Source organism: Lemur catta, chromosome 5 (genome assembly GCF_020740605.2).
Source record: "Lemur catta isolate mLemCat1 chromosome 5, mLemCat1.pri, whole genome shotgun sequence".
NCBI classification, from domain to species: Eukaryota; Metazoa; Chordata; class Mammalia; order Primates; family Lemuridae; genus Lemur; species Lemur catta.
In genome coordinates this window covers 69,101,353-69,126,782 of record NC_059132.1, presented here as the reverse complement: position 1 = coordinate 69,126,782, position 25,430 = coordinate 69,101,353, and the positions used below count along the sequence as shown (strand labels likewise).

Sequence of the window (25,430 nt, the reverse complement as noted above, 5' to 3'; positions counted from 1 at the left end):
TGTAGGGGCAGTAGCTGTTTGGTCCAAACTCCATATTCAGTGAAAGATTTCTTGCCTCTCCCTTCTCTTACATGAGTTTGAGAATTTTTTCAAACCTCAGAGCATTTAGATGATAAAGTTCTCAAATCTATTTATTCCACGTATGTAAAGTCACTTTCATCTTGGACCACAAGAGCCTCTATATGCAAAATGAGAAGGTTCAAAGCTCCATGACAGCCAGCGCAGCTTGGCACATGCCCTGGCCTCAGACCTGCACAGTCTGATTCTCTGTCCCATTGGGTGGCTCCTGACTACTGCCCGGCCATGTCCACTTACTTTGCAAAGCAAATTTAACAAGTGGCAGCCAGTTTCTTGAAATGAAAATTTTGCTTACCACTTTCATAGTCCCAGTTAAGGAGACGTCCATGTATCTTTATTAACAGGCACTGAAGAACTTTGCATAATTTAAAATGCCACTCATGCCTATCAGCGGATGACAGCCTCAGAAAGGTGGGCCTGGAAGATAACAACGTGCAGGCTGAGGCCCGGGAAGGACACTTTCATCCGTCCTTGGCGGTTTTCTTCCACTGACTTTGAGAGGCAACTTGTGATCTCCAAGATGTATGAAAAAATAATCATTGCATTACTATTGTCAGGTAAGTGATTTTTTTTGGCTTGATGTGGTATATTGGATATATGATCATAGATTAAAATACGAACCCCCTCATTTTAATTCTATGTTACATAAATGAATAAATAAATGAGTAGTATCTCAGATTCCAGTCTGGAGGATGGATTTTATTGGGACTTAGCTGGCAATATGGGAGACATGGCACAAGGGAGCCCAGTAATTGTGGCTGAATCATGGTTTTCCAGTATGGGAGGCTTGCTTCCATTCTAAGCCTAGCTGGAACTAAAAGAATTTTATCACATGTTATGAGAAATATCTTGGTATGAAAAAATTTGTTGTGTTGTTTGAACTATAAGGAGGTTAGTTTCCAAATTAAAAATGAAGGTGATGGCAGCTATATGGTCCTCAGTTTTCAAAAGCTGTAATTTCCCACCTCTCCTGCCAAACAGGGACAAGCCACAAGCACGAACTCTGAAACGTGGGGCATGCTTTCCCTCTCTGGGTCCATCGTTGAGGTGGTATGTAGGGAAAACAAAACCAAAAAACCTCTTACGCAAATAGGTGTTGGTGTAAGTTTTGGGAGAAATCTAAATCAATTCATTAAAATAAAGAAATAACACCGGGTTATTATTAAATTGTACTAAATTAACATTATTTTTGGCCTCTTTCTGAGAATGTTATAGCTAACACCCTCCCAAATGCAGTGCTTATGTATTAGAAATACTAGTGCCCGGCACACAGATCAAAAGCAGGCAGTTACTTAAAAATGTACTGAGCCCATCAGACATCGCTGTTACTCAAGTTAGAGCAAGTGTCAAGGATCTACCGAGCCTTCTGTAGGATATAAGGAAGACATCCAGCATTTTCTATGATACCCTAGGGGATAAAGTAGCGTAATGGTTAAGAGCACGGGCATGAGGAACAGACAGAACTGGGTTCCAATCTGGCTCCACGTACAAAAGACTGAGGAACAGTAAGGCAAATTACTTGCTCTCTGTCTCAACGTCTTCATCTGTAAAAGGCAGACAGTGTCGGTACCTGCCTCACAGTAACAGCCTAAGGATTAAACAAAGTATTTAACAGAATGTGCTTACTCTGGTGCCTGACACAAGGTAAAATATTAAGTGTACTATGTATTAGCTATAATGGATTATCATCGTTAATAAGTATTAATAAGTAGTAGCTATGATAACGATTATAGACTAAGGAACAAACCAAAATATGTGACCGGGGATTTCTAAAAAGTCAGAGAAAAAAGGAAACTTACAGGAAATCAGAAGACTAACAAAGCTGCTCTAATTTTTTTTTAAGTAGGAAAGTATGAAAACATTTAGTTTGAAGAAAAGAAAACAAATGGAAGGGATGCAGTGTAACATTTAAATATATTCAAATATTTGCAGAGCTATGACACAGAAGAGAGAAAAGGTATTCTCTGTGTTGCTCCCGAGGGCAAATTGGGGACCACTCAATCCAAAGGAGACATCGCACACCCTATTTGTGGGGTGGGGGGTGCACAATATTTGAAATAACTTTGCACAACTTACAGATGCCAAAAATTTGGAAAGATTTTCTGGAAAATAAATAAATTCTTCCTTTCTGCAGCTACTCAAGCAGACAGTGGATTAGAGCCTTAAATGACACTAGAGGAGGAGGCCACTGGGGCCAGATGACTCCAAAGGCTAAAGTTCGGCGCCCAAGCTTTTATCATCTTTGTAGCTTTAGAAGTCCTCCAAGGAAACCCTCTTGATGTGGCTACTTTATAGTATAATAGAAAGGTTTAAGAGCAGGTTTTTCCCCTGCTTTACTCATTCGCTGAAGAGATGAATGTGGAAAATGTGAAGAAGGTTAGACATCTTTGGCTACGGGGGAAAAAGATGATCATTTTGCTTTCTCCAGTAGTCTTAACGATAAAGGCAATATTTTTTAATTCTAAATTTATCAGAGGTCATCCTCCAAATGAGAATCAGTTTTTTCTAAAACGACTTGATTCCCAGTCCTGGAATCCCTTCGGCCAGTTATTACATGACAGGCGCTGCACCAGGCCCTGAGGCTGCCGCAGTGAGACCAATGAGCTCCCGGGGAGGTTCCATGCAGGGTGGGCAGGCTTGGATGGTGGGAGGACACACAGGTAATAAACAGAATGCCAAGTGAATTATTAAAATAAGAACAGACAATTAAAAATAATACAAAGAAAATAAAACCAGGTAAGGCGGTAAACATGAATGCAGAGGCTGCTTTAGAAAAATACAGCAGGAACTCCCCCCTCTCCCCAAGTAGATGACATTTAGGGTAAGAGTTTAGCGATGAGAAGGAGCCAATCCTGCAAAGTCCAGGGAAAGAGGACGGCAGGTAGAAGAAAGAGCAAGTGCAGGAGTGAAAGTTCCAAGACTGGAGCCAGCTCAGTATGTTCAGGGAAAAGCTAAAGCTTTGATTGAAAATCAGATTCTGAAGCTAAGAAACAATTTGAAAATACAGTATTCTATCACTTTGGCTAGGAAATTATGTCATCATAAACCAGGACTCTCTAAGAAAACAAAGTAAAATTTTCTGTTTTTACTTAAAAATTCATACCAAATTTGAATGATGGGTCATAATATACTAGTTTAATCAGAAAATCCAAGAGGACTGGTATTATCACGGCTGTTTTATTCATCAGTGTAGCCCCAGAACCTAGCACAGTCCTGATGAGTGGTAGGATATTGGTTGGGTAAGCAAGGAAGGAAGTGAAGGGAGGGACAAGGACAGACAGAGAGAGAGAGGAAGGAAGAAAGAAAAGAAAAAAGAAAAGAAAAAAGAAAAGGAGGGAGGGAGGAAGGAAGGGGCGGAGGGAAGTAACAAAAGAGGGAAGAAATATTTGTTTTCACCTGTTTATGCAAAACGAGTGCTCCGTGTAGATAGACATGTTTACCCTGTGCATCTTACCCATGTGCTTGCAGGTATACCAGTCTGAAAAGCACGTGTTTAGAAGACTAAGTAAAGAAACAAGGAATCCCTTTTTCTTTCAGAGACCCAAGAAGAGAGTCTTTCTAACTGTCCATCAATTGTTACAAGAAAGAGTTACAGAAACTGTGTGTCAGGGACCACATGACTTTAAAAGCAAAACTCATGTCTTCACGTATGTGTCCCACAAACTTCCAGGCACATAGGAGGCACTCAGTCACAACTATTAGTTTCAGAAATGACCAGAGTTTTGTGGCAAACTAGTTTAATCATGGAAAAACCAATGAACCCCTGTGGGCCTCAGTTTCCTCGTGCCTATTAAATATAGCACTGAGGAGACGATATATAAAATCCTTCCTATCTCTAAACTTCAGTGAATCCCCAAAGTTCAGCCTGAGATGAGTTGTAGACTAGTCGCCAAACCTATAAATATCTTGAGCTTGGTGTGAGATTGGGTTTTGAGAAAAAAATGAACTCCTTGTGAGTGAACTCCTTTGGAGAATGAGTCCTAAGAGAGGGGAAAGAAGGAATAGTATCTCAAAATTGGTTGTTAGTAATTTTAAATTGGGAAACTGAGCTTAATATTCTCTGGATGAATTTCGTTTTACTTTGGTTTCTGGATTATTGAAAACACCTATGAACCTATTTGGGAAGTACATTTTAAAGCAATTCCCCCAACTTGTCTTTACAGGTTTTATTTCTACAACAACAGCAACGTTATCAACTCCTACCCAAGAAGCTTACAACTCAGTCAGTGATGGTATATCATCAGGTGGGACCTATATTTTTACATAATAGATTTTCAGCTATTATTATTATATCCACATCTTTAGTAAGTCCCTATCTGTGAAATTTTCTGTGATAAATGAACTAAACTAAAACTAAATTAAAAATATCAGAAAGAAACATCCCAGAGTTATCTCTGGATGTTGGGATTGTGAGTAAATATTTTTCTGGTTTTTAATACTTTTTAAATATTCTGCAAAAAGAATTATATTATATAATTAGGACAAGTTTAAAATATTTTACAAAGTAAACTGAGCAAACAATCTCTGCTTTCTAAGAGGTCCTTAATTTTTGTACTGTGGGTCATAGATTGTGACTTATGTTATTTCTTCTTTGGGATATTTATTAAAAATTTCTTTGTAACCCAGATTATTATATGTAAGCATTGGAAAAATGATGTCATCTTTGTTTATAGTGTACAAATTTCTATAAATAGCTATTTAATCAATTTTGGTATTTCTATCTCTAGATTTATATATATACTTATTATATATATAAATACATATATATATACACAATTGGTTAGGTTCTGTATATAGTTAGGCTCTGAATAATAATATTCAACATTGATATAGCACTTATTTTGTGCCAGGCACTGCTCTAAGTAATTCACATACATTTAATTTTTTTAGCAGTGAAATATACCTAACATAAAATTTGTCATTTTATCCATTTTAGAGTGTACAATTTGGTAGCATTTAATACATTCAAAATGTTGTCCACCCATCTCCATTATCTAGTTGCAGAACATTTTCATCACTCCAAAAGGAGACCCCCATACCCATTTGCAGTCACTCCCAATTCCCTCACTTGCCCCAGCTCCTGGAAACCACTAATTTGCTTTCTACCGCTATGGATTTAGCTATTTGGGATATTTCATATATAGAATCATACAATAGGTAGCCTTTTGTATATGGCTTTTTTCACTTGAGATCATGTGTTTAAGGTTCATCCATATTGTAGCATGTATCAGTACTTCATTCTTTTTTATGGTTGAATATTATTCCATTGTATTGATATATCACATTTTGCTTATTCATTCATCATCTGATGAAAATTTGGGTTGTTTCTACCTTTTGGCTGTTGTGAATAGCGCTGCCATGAATATTCCTGTACTAGTTTTGTTTGAACCCATATTCAGTAGTCATAAGTATATACCTAGGGGTAGAAGAGCTGAGTCATAGTAATTTTATGTTTAACTTGCCTAGGAACTGTTAAACTGTTTTCCACAGGAGCTGTGTGTATGAGGGTTCCGATTTCTCCATATCCTCGCCAGCACTCGTAATTTTCCATTTTTTGAATTATAGTCATTCCAGCCAGTATCATATGGTTTTTCATTGTTGCATTTTTCTAATGACTAATGATGTAGTTGTTGGTCATTTGTATTTTGCATATCTTCTTTGTAGAAATGTCTGTTCAAGTCCATTTCTCATTTTAAAAAAAATTTTTTTTTGGCTTTTTGTTGCTGAGTTATAAGAGTTCTTTTTGTGTTCTGGATATAGACTCTTATCAGATATACTATTTGCAAATATTTCTTCCCATTTTATGGATTTTTTTCCTTTTGATAGTGTCTTTTGATGCACTAATATTTTTAATTTTAAAGTCCAATTTATCAATTTCTTTCTTTTGTTGCTTCTGATTTTGATGTCATATCCAAAAAATCATTGCCAAATTCAGGGTCATGCAGATTTATCACTGTATTTTCTTCTAAGAGTTTTATAGTTTTTGCTCTTAAATTTAGATCTTTGGTCTATTCTGAGTTAATTTTTCTATATGGAAAGAGTCCACCTTCATTATTTTGCATGTGGATATTCAGCTGTCCCAGCACCATTTGCTGAAGAGACTATTCTTTTCCCATTGAATAGTCTTGATGCTCTTCTTGAAAATCAATTGACCATAAACATATGGGTTTATTTTGGGAATCTCAATTCTATTCCATTGACCTATATGTCTATCTTCAGGGCCAAATCACAGTATTTTGATTACTGTTATTTTGTTGTAAGTTTTGAAATCATAAAGTATGAGTCATCCAACTTTATTCTTCTTTTCCAAGATTGTTTTGGCTACTTAGATCCCTAAAAATTCCATATAAATTTTAGGATTAGCTTTTACATTTCTGCAAAAAAATTATATGTATTTTAAATTTATTTAATCCGGTCAGTAACTGTGTATGGTAGAGACTATTCTTGTCCCATTTTACAATGGTGAAAGAAAAATAGAGAAATTAAGTAAACTTTACAAGATTTCGGGTAGTTGCTAATGGCATTAGTTTGAACCAGGCAGTTTCACTCTAAAATCTGTGTACTTTAGTGGAAACATTATATTACCTTTGTCATACATAGGGATGTTCCACGGTTGGCTCTTCCTTACTCTAGCGACATTGTCACTCAGTGTTCAGCTTGTGCTTTCACCAAGGTGAAGCCTTTAATGAAAGTTGATGCTCTGTCTTCCTCTTTTGGTGCAGCTAAGAAACTCTAGCTGTATGACTTTTAATTAGTCTTTTATTCCTTTTTTTTATATGGGCTAGATAATTTATTAAAGCTGGAAGCCTCCATTTGATGTGACCACTTATTTCCCAGTAATAATTATATTTAAAAAATCAAAATGAAAAAAAATAAATGCAAAGCACAAAACATGAATAGTATAGCTATTTGAGGCAACTAACAAGATGGATTATGGCAGTGAAATTGCATCTTGCTGGGAGAAATATCACAAAAATTTGCCTCTTGCCACCTTTCCCGAACAATTCTGTCAAGTACAGATCTCAAAAATATTTTGTCAGAAGATATAGAAATGTTATTTTAAAATGAGTGTATGGGAGTGGGGGAACACATAATAAAGTCTATCTTCATTGATTTGTTAGCAGAAAAGAAGTATAAATGAATAGCTTGTGATTGCAAGGCAGACATATTTCATATCCTTTCACCATTTGTTTTTGCTTCCTTGATCTGTCATAATAGGAGAAAATGATTAAAATTTCTCACTGCTAATGTATTATTTCTGCCAATCTCTTCTTTTGTTTTATATTTCTTGTTGGTATGTTATTGGGCTATAATGGTCCACAATTTCTTAATAATCATTGTGAAATATATCATTCAACAATATAAGTTAATCCTCCTCATTTTGCAATGTCTTTGTCTTTAATTTTACTTTGTCTAATATTAATATTATGATTTCTGTTTAGTTTTATATGTATTTTTATTTGTCTTATATACCCTTGCCCATTTATTTTTTACACATTTTATATTCTTTTATTTTGTGTTCCTTTTGATGTAGTATATATTTGTTGGGATCTTTTTTAACCTGTCTGCTTTAACTCAATCCAAAAGTCTTTTTCTTTTAATACAGAAATTTAATTCCTATACATTGATGAACTCACAGCTGATGTTTAGTTATCTTATTTCTGTTATCTTCTACATTTTTATTGTATGATTCCTTGCTTCTGACTCTTTGATATATACTGTTTTATTTGTCCTTAGCCTCTCGTGTGTTTTGAAAGGTATGTAGCCTACTTATAATTATCCCATTGGCTAACTTTATTTTTTTGAAAGCATTCTCTCTCAGAACTCCCAAACCATTTTAATGACACAGCACACATAGATACACTCACTGTATTGATGCACCTATATGAGCTGGATGAACTTGTACATGAACCAGCTGGCCAATGGCTTGTGAGCACCCTGAATGGATTTCAGGTGTGTCTGGGCTACTGATTCCCTCCGACCCTCTGGCAGCTGGGTATTCGGATAGGGTATAGCCAGGTGCATCAATCTCAAAACATAATCATATATTATTGGGACATAGGGAATGTATTCTACAACTCATTGCACACAGATACACAGACACATGTCTGAGACAAAATTCCACAAAATATTACCTGCCTTTACCATGTGTAATGTACTTTGATATATTCTCATCTATTTTATACAACTCCATTTTTTAATGTCAGCAACAACCCAGTGAACTGATGTCATGGCCCATTACTTCAGGAATGCACTATCTTGACTGCATGTTGTAATCATCTGAGCAGATCTAAAAAGTACTGATGATTGGGCTCCACATCCAGAGATTCTAATTACACTAATACAGGTGCCAGCAGACTATAGCCTGTGGGCCAGATCCAGCCCCCAACCTGGTTTTGCATAGCCTGCAAATTAAGAATGGTTTTTACATCTTTAAGTGCTTTAAAAAATCAAAAGAAGAATAATATTTTGTGACATGTGAATATTATATGAAATTCAAATTCTCCTGTCCACAAATCATTATTGGAACATGACCTGGCCATACTCATTTATTTATGCTTTGGTTTACATATCGTCCGTGCCTGCTTTTGTACAACCACAGAGTCCAATTACTGTAATAGAAAATGTGTGGGCCACAAAGCCCAAAATATTTATTCTCTACTCCTTTACAGAAAAAGTTTAGTAATCCTTGTGCTAAGGGATTCCAACCTACAATTTGAAAAACTTAGTTTTAGACTAAGAATCTCCAAGCTAAGTTACTGTGGAGTTTTCAAAGCTGCTCCCAAACTTTGTTCCACACAATCATAAGCTTATCCTTGGACAGTGCTTAGATTAAAACCAAATGTGTTTGGCAGGGGGGGGGGGGGTTGTGGTTCTAAAACAAAACCGCAAGAATATACCTACATTTGACATGGCAAATGGTGTTATTTCTCAAGCAATTCAGGCTAATATCCCATCGTTTTCTGAAGCTGTTCAAGTTCTAGATAAATGTAACATCAGAACCTTAGAAAATGTAAGGATAGATCTCAAAGCCCAGGCAAATGAAGTTTACACACGTTAGTCTCGTCTGGGAAGTTGCTCTTACTGCTGGCAGTACATCATAATACAGTGCCGGGATTACCACAGAGGATTCTAACACACAGTCAAGAGTGAGAACTACCCATCCAGTTCATCCTTGCAATTTGTCATTGTTCGACCAGTGACAGGAAGCTTTTACCCATGGGGTGAAAACTTTGGGATAAAGTTTTCTTTTTAATTGGAATTCTTCTCATTGATCCCAACTTCCCTAAGCCCCAACTTAATGTGTATAAATTTCAGCTACAAAAATGCCAATATCTTAAAGCCATCACACGTAACGTATGTGAAATATTCTTTTGTTCTGAGGATTCTTCAGTAAGCAGGAGTAACCAGATTGGAAGAGGCTTGGCTGGAAAAAGTAAGATTCCAGTTACCAAATTGGAATAACCAGAAACATCTGCCCTTCTATAATGAGGATTTGCCACTATAGGTCACCCTACAACTGTGTTAAAGTACAACCCTTCCACCCTCAGGCTATGAATAAGGTGAATTATTATTTTTGTATCTTTTCAGTTAGCTCTTATTTGCTGTAAGTGAAAGCTTGCTTGAGAGTTATTTGTATTATAACTTGGTGAGAATTTAATCTTGTCTCAGTGAAATCTATTTGGTGCTCTCATTCTTTGTATTCTGCATAGATCATGGTAGACCTTGGCAGACAGTTGTGTAGTTAAACAGATCTGAACTCAGAAGCCAGCACTGCCACTTAGCAGCTTTATGAGCTTGGGCAAGATAGGCAATGTTTGTGATCTTTGTCTCTTCCACAAATGATAATTAATATATAATAATAGGCCCTCAGTGAATTGTTTTGAAAATGGCAAGAGAAGATGTCTGCAATGTAGTAAGTGCACAATAGTTGTTAGCTAAAAATATCATTATCTTAGACATACAGATTTCCATGATTTGTGAATGGTGAAATACCTCAGACGTCATCTGTCCCATTACTCTCATATTAGAGGCAAGAAAACTGAGGCCCAGATAAGTGCAGTGACTTTCTCAGATCCCCCAACCATTTGGTAGCAAACGGCCAAGGCTAGAACTCTGGTCACCTTTCTCAGTGGGACACTAGACAGAAATATCCCTTGCTTTCTATCTGTCTAGGCTGAAGAATGTAACAATGGCTGGGAAGACAGACTGATCTTTCTTTCTGTCCCTGCTGCCTCAGTAATGGCGTGGGACAGTGCCGGAAGCTGGGCAGCACAGATCCAAGCTATCAAGTTCAGAGTTGCTTGAAGGAAGCTGCAGTCCTCCTAGGACACAACGCCTTCGAGGCAGAGTAGATGAAGAGCTGTTCTCTACCAGGTTAGGGAAGCCAGAAGTGTGACCGATCGGCTGCATGGGGACTGCCACAGCATGCCAGTGAGCAGAAGCTGGGTCATCGCAGTTGGCACCTGGCCCACTAATCGCACCAGCTAAAATAGGCTGTGATCTTATTTCAGAGCTACTGAGTGGGAGTTCAGAAAGCTATCCACACTGGCTCAAAGCACTTTATCCTTTAGAAAGTTCAATTTTCCTAAATTGCAACTGGCTGCTTAGGCTTAATAAAACCCTTTAAAAAAAATGAATGAAAACCAACAGTATGGGTGTCTGACTAAATTATTACAAGCTGACCCAGACTGAGCTTGTCAATCTTCTAGTTCAAGAGCAAAATGAAATAGTTCCCTTAAAATACTGCTTCATGGCAATAGTCGTCTTCAAACACGTTTTGACACAGGCAAGATTTCCACTTACGCATTTGTTCTGTATAAGACAATGGGGTCTGACAGAAAAGACAGAGTTGGAAGTCAGTGGATATGCATCAGTTTCATCACAAATTAGCTGTGTATAACTTCCACAAATAAATTTATCAATTGGTTTTTGTGGTCATCACAATGCCAAAAAGCGGTAGCACTTAGAAAATTTAGTTTTCTGACTTGGAAACTATTTAAGGCATTTCATATGCAGGGTGTGTCCTTGTAGAAGTTTGCTTATGCACGATAAGACTTCTGTCAACTGCAAGTCAGGAGGGAACCAAAACCTACCCCAGTGGCTGCATGAGCGACTTTATCACATTGTGACAGGAGCTCAGCTACTGAATGTTTTGGCGCACAGCAAAACTTCAGGGTATTTGCCCAACATTGCATTTTACTTTTATTGTTTGTAATAACATTTCATGTTAGAAATGTCAACAGAGAGCCATGTGCTCTAGTGAATAGAACATATAGCAGAGAGGTAGGAGACTGGATCTCTATTCTTAGTTGTATCCTTAACATGTTCTGGGCCCACAAATCACACCCCACTTCCTTGATGCAATGGAAAAAGTGGCAGGATCTTTCATTCTCCCTCCCTCAACAAGCAGACATCATAGGCTAGTAGAGTTTTCTGAGCATCTGTGATTTCAGAGCAGTGAGGATAAGAGACAAGAAAGGTGAAGTGTTCTGGAATACATCAGATGTTATGCAAGTGTAAGTTGTGGGATGATGTCACCATGCAAATTTGGAATATTTAATTTTCTAGGAGGTATAACAATTCATTCCACCCTTCCCAAATCTAAATTATACAATTTTGTTCAGGTCACCGATATAGACTCTGTATAAAGTATCATATTAAATGACACTTCAGTACCTGGGAACTGAAAAAAAAATTTTTTTTAAACTAGAAGTTTGAGGCCTTGCTAATGTAACCAGATCTACCTTTCTATTTTATATAATACTAATTTGCCACCTGGACATCAAACTTTTTAGTCCAAGAAGTTTCCCAACCTTTGCCTGCTGGCTGTCCCCAGCCTCCACCTGAATGCACATTATACTCTCTTCTCTCCATATTTCAGCCTATGCTACTTCTGTGTATTAATTCCCCCTCCTCCGCATCCTCACCTAAAACTCTGCCCATCCTTCAAGGCTCAGCCAGTGATTAATGTGCAAGTAGGCATGGGGTAAGGACTGGAGAGTTTTTCAGAGCGCAGGGCAGCTAAGGAAATGTGCAGTGTTGACACAGCCCCATCTGTACCTGGGTGGCCAGATGCTGGGCATGTCTTCCATGATACCCCAAGGTAAGTATGCTTCACTTGGAGAGAGAGGTGGAATTTTTCAGTTACAGTTCTAGATGTGTTCCTGCTAGAAGGGTGGAAAATGACTCTTATATCAGTATTGCTAGAGCAAAACACAATTTCTTTTAGTGGCTGTAGCATGAGGACACGGAAGGCTAAGAGATATAATCTAAGCAGTGTACTCAATTAGTGTGGAAAAGCATCATCAAAATGAAGACTACATGATTACTATCAAAATTCTAGCTTTTGGGAGGTCCAGGAATCTCAAGGAATTTACCGGTCCTTCTTTTATGTACAATACACCCTAATGCTCACTGAATAATATGCTAAAACATCAAAGAAATCTTGCTGACAAGATCTCACCCAGGCAGTGAGATCTGGGAGATGGGACCAATACCGGGAGTTAGCAGAATTAAGTTTTGATTCTGTTCCTGACCAGCTGTGTTAATCCGAGCTAATAATTTAATTTTTTTATATCAAATTTCTTATCTGTAAAGTCAGGAAGTTGGATTAGATGTTCTGCTTTCTAGCTTAAATGTACATTCTGAATTCAACAGGACAATATTTAAACTGTCAGCTCTAGGAACAATGAAAGTAGATTTTCGAGAGCTCACTTAGCTTCAGAAAGCTAGGGGCCTGGGGCGCAAAGAGATACAAATAGCCGGTGAAAGATTCTTCTCATAATCTAGACCCTAAGAGGTTTAGGCAAACTAATGTTTGCTGTTTAATGGTTACAGATTTGCTTGGATGCTTTCTACAAGTTGACTGAATTAAAGATACTATAGTAAAAAGCCCTGTTTAAAATCTACTTGTTCACAGATATTTTGCAGCTTTGCAGAATTATGTCCACAGATGTCTATTAGCTGGTGAGGGTTTTAGAAACTAGGAAGAACCAAGTAGACAGGTGGGCTGTTGCTGGGAAGTGTAGCATTTGAACATTCTTGGAGGTTGGTGGGGAACATATTGTAGGAATTTGGCTTCCTTACCTCGAATTTTGAAAGTAGCTTACGCATCTGAGGATGTATGAAGAGATGTTGCTTTTGTTTCTCTTTTCAGGTAAGTGATGTTTTTTTTCAATCAGATGCTGGTTTATTTAATCTGAAGCTATTGAGGAAATTCTTTAAATTGCCCCATGTAAGTCTATGTGGGAATAACTAGAGATTCTCTAAAATTGAATTAAATAGTAGAAAATATAAAAGCTTATTTTTCTGATTGGAACTATTGTTCTGTCAAGATGACACTGTTTTGTAAACTATGGCCTTTCAATAAGGAGTCTCTGTGCCCTCCTCTTACCACTAAGCAAGCACAGGTATTAATTCCAATTGAAAGGCTTATAAGGTCATCTTGGAAATGGAAGAATAACTATGACAAGGGTAATTTTATAGGTCACTACCCTTATTAGATTGTTGAGGAAATGATGTAAAAAGCACTTTTCATCAGATTTATTTTAGGAGATTTAAGAATTTATTTCCTTACTGTGTTGACTTAGGTGACTATAATAAGAAATTGTATCAAAGCAACCAAATCTGGAGAATTAAAGCAGAATTAAGAACATAAGTGGCAAATTTCAGTGTCAGATCAATTTGGTCATTAATCAGTTTTTGTCAGGGTGCAAATAGAACATGATGTGCTTAGCTGGGACTTATATAAAGTGTGTACAATTTTCGGAACTTACCTCAGGGACTTTGTTCCTCTGAGCAATGTGTTGTCTTCAATTTTAGAGATTCCCAAGTTCTAACAACAGTTTAGAGCTTTGCTGGAAGCAGGAGTGGAGGCGTGGAGATCTGCTTGGAAAGAGAGGCACTGTGGTCTAACTTAGGGCAAATTTTAAAGCCAATGTCAGGGTCTTGGTCCTGCTCTGTAAACTTGGGTACAATTTTCGATCTCAGTGGCTTCATTCAGCCTCTCCTTCTTCAGAACAAAATTTCCACTAAATGCTCCTTTCCTGAGAGGAATAGATATTGAAGGAGAAAGACATCTACCTATTTGTTAGAGGGTTAAAATAGTTTTGATAAAATTCGAAACTTATTTTAATGAGCTCTCTCCCTAAGCATTTTCTCATTTTGATACAAAAAAGTTACGCATTCTTTGCCTACAAATTAAATTTTTTTTCACCTTCTCTGACTTTGTTTAAAATTAAAAGCCTTAAAGTGGCAGTTTTAAGAGCTGTTAGATCCCATTGCTGGTCCTTTACCATATTCTTTTTACATCCTGCTATAATTTTCTGCCCCTTTAAGGCTTCAGGCTACTGGCCTTCTCCACCAAAGGCAAACTCAGGAAGTGATGCGGACCCTGTGTGAGGAGTGGTTTGTTTGCAAAGGCACTGCTTGTCTTGGCCACTTTTGAACACAAGATTGACCCTCGAATTCAGAGCTCTGAGCATGCTCTTGTTACCACATCATCCTCCGCACTATTGACAGTGATCTTCCCCAAATGAAAATCTGGTTCAAACCTTTTATTGACTTTCCACTGTCTTAAGAATAAAGTCCAGATTCCAAAACATGGCCCGCAACATTTGGTGCTTCATTCTCTCTCCAGCCTGCTATACATCCATTTCTCTACTCCTCTCCTTCTCACATCTTATGCTGCAGCCACATAGATAACTTGCAGTGCCCCCAGCTTGCAATGATATCTCAAATTCCAGAGCATTGCTGACCCTGTTGACTCTGGACCGAAATGCCCACGTAGCCTGCTGGGTAAAATCCTAGACTCCTTTCAAGATAAATTCAAAGAACACTTCCATGAGGTCTTTCCACCACGTCCTCCAACAAGTGACATTGATCACTGTCTCTTTTGTGCCCCTACTTCTACCATCACCTAAAATACTTTATTATACGTAGATTAAATATGCATCTTTCTCTACTGAATTGAAATTCCCTTGAGAGGAAAGACCATGAACTATTTACCATTATATTTCTAGAACATAGCCCATAGTACACATGCGCAAAACAAAACAAAACAAAACAAAAAACTCTTTTGTAAATGAATGAACAAATTAATAAACACCAAGACCCCCAGTAAGCATCAAGGTCTAAGGAATGAATATCTGGATTCTAAACGATCATAAGGTTTCATTGAGCCTTTATAACACTACGCTAAATAATGTTCATTCTATCTGACTATCTAACTATATTTTTCACCCATTAAACATCCCCACTCTATCCTCCTCCCCCCACTACCCTTCTCAGCCTCCTGTAACCATCATTCTGCTCTCTGTCTCCATGAGATTAATTGTTTTTAATATTTAGCTCCCACATGTATGTGAGAACATGGGAGATTTGCCTTTCAGTGCTTGGGTTATTTCACTTAATGTTCTCCAGTTCCAACCACATTGTTGCAAATGACAGGATTTCATTCTTATTTATGGCTATATAATATTCCATTGTGTATATGTACTGCAATTGCTTTATCCATTCATCTGTTGATGGACACTTAGGTTGATTCTAAATCTTGGTGATTGTGAATAGTGCTGCGATACACACGGAAGTGCAGATATCTTTTCAATATACTGATTCCCTTTCCTTTGGGTATACGCGCAGCAGTGGGATCGCTGGGTCGTATGGTAGTTCTATTTTTAGTTTTTTGAGGAACATCCATACTGTTCTCTGTAGTGGTTGCACCAATTTATATTCCCACCAACCAGAGTATGAGGGTTCCCCTTTCTCTATAACTTTACCAGCATTCATTATTGCCTGTCTTTTGATAAAGGCCATTTTAACCGTGGCAAGATGTAGTTTTGATTTGCATTTCTCTGTTGACTAATGATGTTGAGCATTTTTTCACATTCCTCTTGGCCATTTGTATGTCTTCTTTTGATAAATGTCTATTCAGATCATTTGCCCATTTTTAAATAGAATTATTTTATTTTTTTCCCTATTGAGTTGTTGGAGCTCCTTATATATTCTAGTTTTTAATCCCTTGTCAAATGGGTAGTTTGTAAATATTTTCTCCCATCCCATGGATTGTCTCTTCCCTTTGTTGATAGCTTCCTTTGCTGTGCAGAAGCTTTTTAGCCTGATGTGATCCCATTTGTCCAATTTTGCTTTGGTTCCCTGTGCTTTGGGAGTGTTACTTAAGAAGCCCTTGCCAGGATCAATGTGCTGAAGCATTTCCCCCATGTTTTCTTTTGGTAGTTTCATGGTTTCAGGTCTTAGATTTAAGTCTTTAATCCATTTTGATTTGATTTTTGTATGGAAAGAGATAAGAGTCTAGTTTCATTCTTCTGCATATGGGTCTCTGGTTTTCCCAGCACTATGTATTGAAGAGACTGTCCTTTCTTTCCCCACTATGTGTTCTTGACAACTTTGTCAAAGATAAGTTCATATAGATGTGTGGATCTATTTTTCATCTTCTGTTTTATACAGGCAGTGTTACCAGGGACCACCCTCCATCAATCGCTACTAGCATGAAAACTACAGAATCTCCTGTTTCCGCAAACCAAACCTTCCCAAAAGGGAGAAGAGGTTCGTTCTTATTTTTAAGTAATTGTTCTGGAATCGTTGTGATTCAACTGTACTTAAGGCAACCTGTCCCTGCAGGTATACTGTAACAAACACTGAGAAATGGGAGCTAGGTAGACACAGTCTCTCCTCCAGAGGAATTCTTACCCCTGGAATATCTCACAGAAATAATTCCATGAGTTAAAAAAGTAAAACAACATAGCAAAGCACAGAAATGATGAATGTGGCCATCAAACTGTGGGCCAGATGAAGGGGGTCCGATAACATAGTGGCAAGGAGGACCTGAGCACAAACCCAGCTGGGCTCAGCCCTGCACAAGCCACTGACCCTGAGTGACTTGCTCTGCAGGGCTTCTATCCGCTTCATCTTAAAATGCAGCCAATAACACAGCACTTATCTCACAGAAGTTCTCTAGAGATTAAATAAGATGTATATAAAAGTGCTTAGTTCAGAGCCTGACACATCCTCAGTGCCTAATAAATAACAACTATCAGCAAAGCTGGGTGCTGAGATAAGAGCGGCCAAGGGGCATTCACTCTCTCATTAGTTTTCAAAGGAGAAGAAAAAAATCCTGGAGCTGCCACTGGAAGGGACATGGGAGAAATCTGTCTTTCGTGATATGCTTTAGCATCTATTCAGGCTCCTCATTCTTGATCCTTTTTTCAACTTCTGTTTTATAGAGACATTCCCAAACAATACCTGCCATAAGCACTCCTAGTGCTAAAATGAAAACTGCAGAATCTACTGGCATACAAACCAGTCCCTCTCAAAAGGGAAAAGAGATTCGTTCTTATTTTAAAATAGTTGCTCTGGGGTTATTATTGTGATTTGACTGTATTTACAAGAGCTGATTGAAAGTGGAAAAAAAGAGTCTTTTGTAGGTGGACTTTAGGGAGGATATTCCAGATTTTAAAAGAAGCCTGAGAGAAGACTTAGAGTGGCCAAAGGGTCATAAGCGAATAGAAATATTGAGAAAATGTGCTGAGATAAATGGAAGCAATGCATTTTTAAAAGAACAAAAACCAAAGGAATATAATTGAGCTAAGTGCTTAGAACTAATTATTAGACATCAGGGTCCAATTAAACAATCTCATTTTCAAGTGACTTCAACGTCAAGCCAACATGAAGGTCCCAAACCATAAAGCATTTAAGGGCTAACTAAAGACACACACGGTGCTACATGCTTTGTATCCCATAAATAATGGTTAGCATGGTGGGGCATTGTACTAAGTGTTTCACACATTATCTAATTTTAGCCTCACAGGAACCTAAAGACATAGGCATTATACTTCTCATTTTGCCCAAAAGAATACCAACGCACAGAGGAATTGAGTAACTTGTCCAAGGCCATACAACTAGTAAGAGGCATACTCATTACTCAAACCCCATCTGCTTTACTCCAAACATCATATACCAGCCACAAATATTGACTGCCACAAAGAACGACAAGCCCCAATTAACCTTTATATGTGACTCCTAAAGAATGACAAAATATGACCAAGTCCTTGACCTCATGGTATAATATGGTATCATATGTTATCTGTGATAATTAAATTCATGAAAACTGTGAGGCTCCGATAGTAAGAGGGCTTCACGTTGTACAATGGCATGTAGAGACAACAGAGAAAGAACTGGAAGATGAGGACTGATTGGGGAGGTTAGCTAGAGTCAAAGGCAACCGTGCTGGAAATTTCTATCGACAGGGAATCCAGTGAGACATTGGCAAAAGCTCAACTGAGACAAAAGAAGGATTTGAATTCACACAGTGGCTGTGGCACAAATCTGGAAAATGGAGAGCTACACCACCCGTCTTTGGGTTGGACTGGTACCTGTGTGGAGTGACGGATTAATATATGTCTCCTTTCTTCTCACCATTTTCATATTTATACAAAATGCACTGCTTCTTGAAGTCAATAGGTAGTTTTTCAATACTTCCTCCTAACTTTCTCTGCAGTTAATGAGATAGTTTGCTAATTTCTCACCCATGAATATTTGTTGGATAGTTAAAAGTAGATACTGGAATTACAAATGGGAAGACTGACATGAAACATTACCTCATAAATTTTACCAGCTAAAGGTCTAAAGTTAACCAATAACTCTCAAAATATGATTAAGAAAAAGAAACTCCTAAATAATTTAATTCCAAAATTATTTTTATACATGCCCTATTTACTCTGACTTATTTTGAAATTTTGCTTTTTAGAACAAAGAAAACAAATTGACCACCTTTTCTCGGAACCAGGTATGTTAATATTTGACATGGAATAATAGCCAATTCCATTTTAAATTATGTATTGCTGGTTTCAAATGCCTAAGAAAATAAGTGCTAATTTTAAAACAGAGGAGCGGATGTTGTTAACTTTAGTCACACAAAATTGTACAAGCAAAAGAAATATTCTTCTTAAAATTAAAAGAAGCATTTATCATTTTTTAAACACGTTGGAAATAGCAATATATAATTTGATGATAGTTTTTCTCTTAAGTTAGAATTTTTAGCTTGCTAACCAACCATGGGTAATTGAGAAGTCTCTTAAGAGCTTATAAAACAATTCAACTTCTTTCTTTCCTACTGTAAATGAAGCAAGGTGCTTAAAATCATCTATATAATTGGTATCATATAAAAAAATGATTAATCAAGAATGGTCTGAATATGACAGACCATTCATGTCTCAATCCTGATTCATTTTTGGCCCTATGCCACCACTTTGGGGCTCTCTTCACAACCTCTGCTAAAGTGACACCACTCCCCCTTTGCTGCCTTTAGTCAATGTGTGTGCTCATTTCCCATCCTGCAGTTCTAACTCTCCCTTCACACTTGGCCCGTATCCATATTTCACACAGGAAAAGACGTATTATAGAAGGTAATGATTCTCTCATAAATTAAAGCTAAGTGGCCAGAAAGGCAAGGCAACACCAACAGGAAGAAAAGCTGCTTTTACTTTTTTATCAATAATAGGGCTTCTAAATACAAATTAGCCAAATATTAATATATGCCATTTTATCTATAGGTCTAGCTTTCCGTTCTATTTACTTCATCTGGAAGCACTACAACTGTGTTATCAACATGGAAAATAACTCTAACTTAATGGCTTTTAATTGTTTCATTCCCAACATGTAAAAGATTTGAAAAATATTTTTAGTTACTGTATTAGAGACTATGCATAAGGCTACTGCGGCGGGAATACAAGTAACCTGGATTATAGTTATAATTCTGCTTTTAACTAGTTGCCTGACCTCAGCTGACTTAGCACAATTAGGTTTTCTTTTCCTCATTTGTAAACTGTTCAAAATGTTTTTTCCAACCTAACCATTCTATGATCTTTCCTTCTATACATTAAGACATTATTTTCTCTCATAACATCCAAACCATGAAGAAGGTTGTGTTTTTTCCCATATCCTGGTAACGTGTCCACTCAGCTGTTATCCATAATTGCATCTGTCAGGAACACTGGACCTGGAATCAGAACCCTGGGGTCGTGATTCTGTTTCCCACATAGTTACTGTGAAACACTCCATTTTTGCAAAGATTAAATATACAAAAGTGTTTATTAATGTACTTTCTATAAAAAGGTCTGAGTTTAATTTTACCTGTTTTATTTTTCAGTTGACATGTGGTAGCTTATTGAACACTTTTGTAATTTTTCTGCTCTCTTTTTCTCCCATAGTGATAATAGGCATTATTTTGTCAGTGATAGCTGTTATTGACGGAACTATCCTCTTAATTTCTTACTGTATTTGCCGACTGAGGAAGGTGAGAATTTTGTTTTTAATTTTGCTCTAAGGACCAAAGTGAACAGCTCTAGGGGGGGTTATTCCTCTGAGTTCGATTAAACTGAAAGAGAAACAAAACTGCATAAAACTCCATCTTTTTCAACTGGACACATAGAAATCACTGAGTTACTCTAGCAGAATTTTTTTTTTCACATTTGCCCAATTTAAGGGAACCTCTAAATATAAATCTATCCCCCATTTTCCCAATGAAATATCCTCCAAAGTCCAACTTTATTTGGTATATTTTGATGGATATAAGGAAAATAGTCAAATTTCTACCTACAGTATTTACTACTTACAGTATTTATTTGTATATAAAAATACTTAAAATAATATATTTACATATGTTTAAGACTCTTGGTCTTTTCCATTCTCACATTTTTGGAAAGAAATTTTTCAAATTCTACCCATGAATTTTCAGCATCCGTGATTTCTTTTCATCATTAATGCTACTTTTAAATCCATATTACACAGCTTTCTAAAGTATATAACCTTTACTATAACTTTACATTTCAGACACAACACGTGTGTGTGTATTTATAATCCTAGATCTGAAATACCTAGTCACATAAGATTGGTATAATTGTGTTTTCATTCATCCTATATTCTTAATCTCTCTTTGTGATCTTGGGACCATAACCACTGTATATATTCTTATAAAAAGGCTTATTTAGAGTGATAACAACACTGCTATGGTGGGACCACAACAACAAGAATGATAGTAAATCTGCATTTAATTTCTTTGCCTCTTTTTTTTTAACCACTTCTATCAGCGGACTTCTATAATCATATAATTCTGTGATTGATTGTCCTTAGACCATGTAAATATATCTTCCCTAAATAATACTTTTTAATAAAAGTAAAGTAATTGAGAGTGCCTGCTGTTGTATGAGAAATTTTGTAAGGATTTGATATAAGATGATTCCTCTTGTTTAAAGTATAAATATTGGAGAAAATCATCTCCTTTTTGGGGGAATACATGGCAAACTAAGTTGTCTTCTCTCTTGATCAATGTTCTAAAATCTGCAAAAGTCAATGAAATACTCAGTTGACAAAATTCAGAGAATTTTCTATATGTATACAGAGGAATTTGGTTCTGGTCAACATGATACACAAATCACACTCTCTTTATTTTTATTTCCATTGTCACTATTCATTACAGCAGGGAAATATGTAAGAGTCAATGTTTGGGGTAATATTTCACCTATTGAAATACCAAATACTATTAAGGAAAACAAGTACAAGCTTAAATGTTTATAAGTATCTATGAAATAGCAATTTGCTAAAAAAACAAACCTCTGAAAAGTGAATTTCAACCAAATGAAAAACAATTTAGAAAAAACATTTTTAATCTGAGGCATTTCACTTTTTAGTATCTTAAGTTTAGAAAATTGTGGTATTAATATTTTTCTGGTATTTATTCATAGAGAAATCCATCGGCTGCACAGCCTTCCCCCACACACGACACAGGTGTGCCTTTAAGTTCTGTTGAAACGGAAAATCCAGGTTGGTGTTAACATTCATAGTGTCTTTTGCCTTTTGGGAAAGGAAATAAATTAGTGAGTTACTTCTTTCTAAGTTAGGGGAGGGGGCAACCAATTAGGATTTATTTACATTCTATCTTGTCATTGCTACAAGGTTGATTTTTTTTTAATGTACACATTTGTCTGTAGCACAATGAGATTCTCCTTTATGCCCGAAGTATCTTACCACAAACAAGTAAAATACTATAAGTGAAAGAGCAAACCAAGTTATTTTGTGTCCTTCTTATTTGTGTACTTTCTTCTTTCTTAAACTGTAAAGTTATGTTTATAGGAGACCCTACGGTAGGTCTGGTATGATAGCCTCAGATCTGGAGCCAGACATGTATTTGAATCCATGCTCCAACACTTATTAGCTATATAACCTTGAGCAAGCTACTGCACCTCTTTTAATGAGGTGATAATGATAGTGTCAACCTCATAGAGTTTAATGAGGATTAAATGAGCTACAGCATGTAAAGCATTTAAACCCGTTCTTGGCCGTAGCTGGTGCTCATGCCTGTTACCTGTTATCAATATCTCAGGCCCATTCCCAAACGACCTTCCATGCTACACTGGTCAGCCTTGTGGCTCCTGCATTCACTTCCACTCCCAGGTGCTCAGTAGATACAGAATATGTGGAAGACAGCGGGGACATTTTGTTCATCCAGAACAGTATTGAGCCACATAGTGCTTTTTCAAAAGAGGATTATTGCCAACTTTTAAAAATGGGAGATTTTTACATTTAAAAAACTCCAAATATTAGTATTCCTTTGTGGGGGCGGGGAGAATGTCAACTGTAGCAGCACTAGGAGCCTCCATGCCAGAATAAGAACAATTTGTAAAGCTGAGCAGTGACTGCTGCCTCTGCTGTTTGTCTAAATACCAATCGCATTTATTTCATTTGCTAGGGCCCCTGGTATCAACTCAGTAAGAGAGTATACAGTTCTTATTAAACTTTGCCTAAAGCATCAACCCAAGTGATGTCTACTTTGGGAAATGTCTGTCAAGAACAAGTCTCTGGAATGAACTTTAATATTTAACCAAAAGGGATCTGATTCTGGCTTCTACAAAATCAGCTGAAGTTTTTTCCATAATGATCAAAAATCATGACAGATCTGAGGTCCTGTACATTTCTGGATTTCATTTTTAACCCTGGGCCTGTCTAGGTTTTCTAGACTTTGGGATCATAAAAAATAGAGAGTTTTAAAGGGCCACCACAGCTACTTAGTTTACTTGCAGGATTTGCCTCATCATATTAACTTGTGAGTTCTTTAACCTTAACAATGATTGATACATAATTACTTAGCCCTAGAAGTTCATGCTATCTAGAATGAATGGCACAGATAAAATTCTCAGCTAAAAGGATTAATCAGTGCTTAAAACAACAAAAGTTTTTGAGTCACACCAGATTCATTGCATTTACTAAGGTTATCTTGTTATTCCATTTGTAGCTGGAACAAATATCTATATCCATTTTATCTACATCCTAGCTTGTTTAAAAAACAAAACAAGTTTTTATGCAGTTTTTAAAATGGAGCAATTATCACCCAAAGCCCATTTTTTTAAACTTAAATTTCTATACACTTTTAGCTACTTATTCTGGTGATAAATTTAGTACTTAGTGTTTCCTCTGCCATGTTTTTCTTACAATCTTGAGCCTCTCTGTGGAGTAGCCCAGAAAAGTTTGGAACAATTTAATATAATACAGTGCATTGAGATGTCCTTGTAAGTTTAATTCAGTTAAGTGCAACAAACATTTGCTAAATGCTTATGGTGGGGTGGGCACTGCACTCACATTAGATGTACCAATATGCATCTCCATCCTTTAGAAGCTGAGAGTCTAGTGGAGGAAACAGAATATCATTGCAGTGAACAAGTTTTAAGGTAGTGCATGCCATAGCTCACCTAGTCTCAGAGACTGGGACAGATAGCAAAGGCTTCTAGAGATGGAATGACCTGGGATCCCTCTTAAATGACAGGTAGGTGTTACCCAGAGCAAGGCAGTTCTAGCAAGAGGGCAGCATGAGCAAAGGCTTAGAAGACAGAAGGTGGTTTACCCAAGGAATTGTGTGCATTTCATCAGCAGGATTGATGCTTTGGTTCTCTGTTCATTTCTCAAATACAGGCAAAGGCAGTGGAAAGTCACATGAACCAAATTTTAGATTCATTTCGCTTTTCCACATTTGTGCAAGTGATAAGTTACTAAGTGTCTTAGTAATTTAGTGAAATGGGTTATAAAATCTGACTCCACCTCACAGGAACTGTAGGAGGAAAACACAGTATCAAATATTATTTAAATTGCTTTAGTCCTACTTTTATAGAAGATAACTCTAAACTAGTTTATAAGCCAAAGACAGGAAGGTAAAGTGACTATGCCATCTCAACAAGAACTACAGATGTTAGAGAATAAGGTTTGAATTACTTTAACCTCCTTGAACTTGCACATGATTTGAGCTTGGTGAGAAATGAGAATAAACTAATCTGAGTCAGCTGCCCATTGTGGTAGCCATCTGTGACTCCACAAACTCATTTCTCACAGGAGAATGTTTAGAATGCACATTTCCTAAGGTACCCAAGCAGAAGAAACGTGGAACTGCTCCACTTCCATAAGAGCAAAGCCTCTCCTCTCCCTTTCATGCACTCTCTGGGAGTATCATAAACCCAGACTTCCAACCAAGACAGGTGGAGCATCAGATTTGATGGAAGAGACCAGCTCTTTCACCTACTACAATCAGAGAGGAATTTAGCAGTAAGCTTTTGTGCATACTTCTTAACGGATAAAGAAAAAGAAGTTGTTCCTAAAAGAGATATTACAGACTTGATAGCTTGCTTTAAATTTTAACTTGCATATATAAGATCAACTCATTTATCATTTACTGCCTTTGCACTATGTTTTGCCTCTATGCAAATTTGCCGTTAGTTTCTCATCTTTGTAGAAACTAGAAACAGAGCAATTATATTTGTTCATTACTTATGACTTTTAGAATTTATTCTCTAAGAAATTCTCTCTTTCTTTACACAAAACTCCAATAGAGCTAACCTGTAGGATGTCTTTCATTTCCTACTAATTATATTCAAGGACAATTCTGTAAGAACGTGGAATACTGAAATTTATATCGTTCATTAATTTCCTGTTGTGTTTAAACACAACTATGTCTCATACTACTGTTTTATATTTTTTCCCTGGAGTCCTATAGAGAGAAGTGATGAATGAGAATCTGTTCACCAAGCCAAATTTTGGAAGAACTCAAAGAAGACATAAGACTTCAATCAAGTGAAAAATTAACATGTAAATTGGACATGCCAATGAATTATATACCTGCCTAAGTTGTACAATTTCAGAATACAGTTTTCATCATAATAAGTTCTAGTGACTTAACCATGGAAAAATAATTTCTATTCATTAATATTTTAAGATAAAGAACAAATATTCCCTTGCATGCTTGCTTTTGTGTGTTTGCATAATTTTATAATTAATTGGGAATTCTGATCCAA

The 25,430-nt window shown here is 36.8% G+C and overlaps 1 protein-coding gene across 3 annotated transcripts; it reads left to right on the top strand.

The window, feature by feature from the left end:
- The first annotated feature begins 162 nt into the window (after window positions 1-162).
- GYPA (glycophorin A (MNS blood group)) lies at window positions 163-25,344 on the top strand. 3 transcript variants are annotated; one of them, XM_045552065.1, is made up of 7 exons: window positions 163-635; window positions 4,242-4,322; window positions 16,546-16,644; window positions 18,845-18,883; window positions 20,307-20,392; window positions 21,840-21,918; window positions 25,125-25,344. In XM_045552065.1, exons 1-7 carry the CDS (start codon window positions 473-475, stop codon window positions 25,130-25,132), a joined length of 555 nt encoding a protein of 184 aa, XP_045408021.1. In that variant the 5' UTR covers window positions 163-472; the 3' UTR covers window positions 25,133-25,344. The 3 variants fall into 3 exon arrangements, with proteins under 3 accessions (XP_045408021.1, XP_045408022.1, XP_045408020.1); XM_045552064.1 differs by having other exon boundaries at window positions 164-635; window positions 25,133-25,344; XM_045552066.1 differs by lacking the exon at window positions 16,546-16,644 and having other exon boundaries at window positions 25,133-25,344.
- The last annotated feature ends 86 nt before the right edge of the window (window positions 25,345-25,430 follow it).

Coding starts and splice junctions, on each gene's coding strand:
- GYPA (XM_045552064.1), top strand. CDS start 473: ATGACAGCCTCAGAAAGGTGGGCCTGGAAGATAACAACGTGCAGGCTG. Junction 18,884..20,306: donor CCACCTTTTCTCGGAACCAG/GTATGTTAATAT, acceptor TTTCTCCCATAG/TGATAATAGGCATTATTTTG. Junction 20,393..21,839: donor GTATTTGCCGACTGAGGAAG/GTGAGAATTTTG, acceptor ATTTATTCATAG/AGAAATCCATCGGCTGCACA.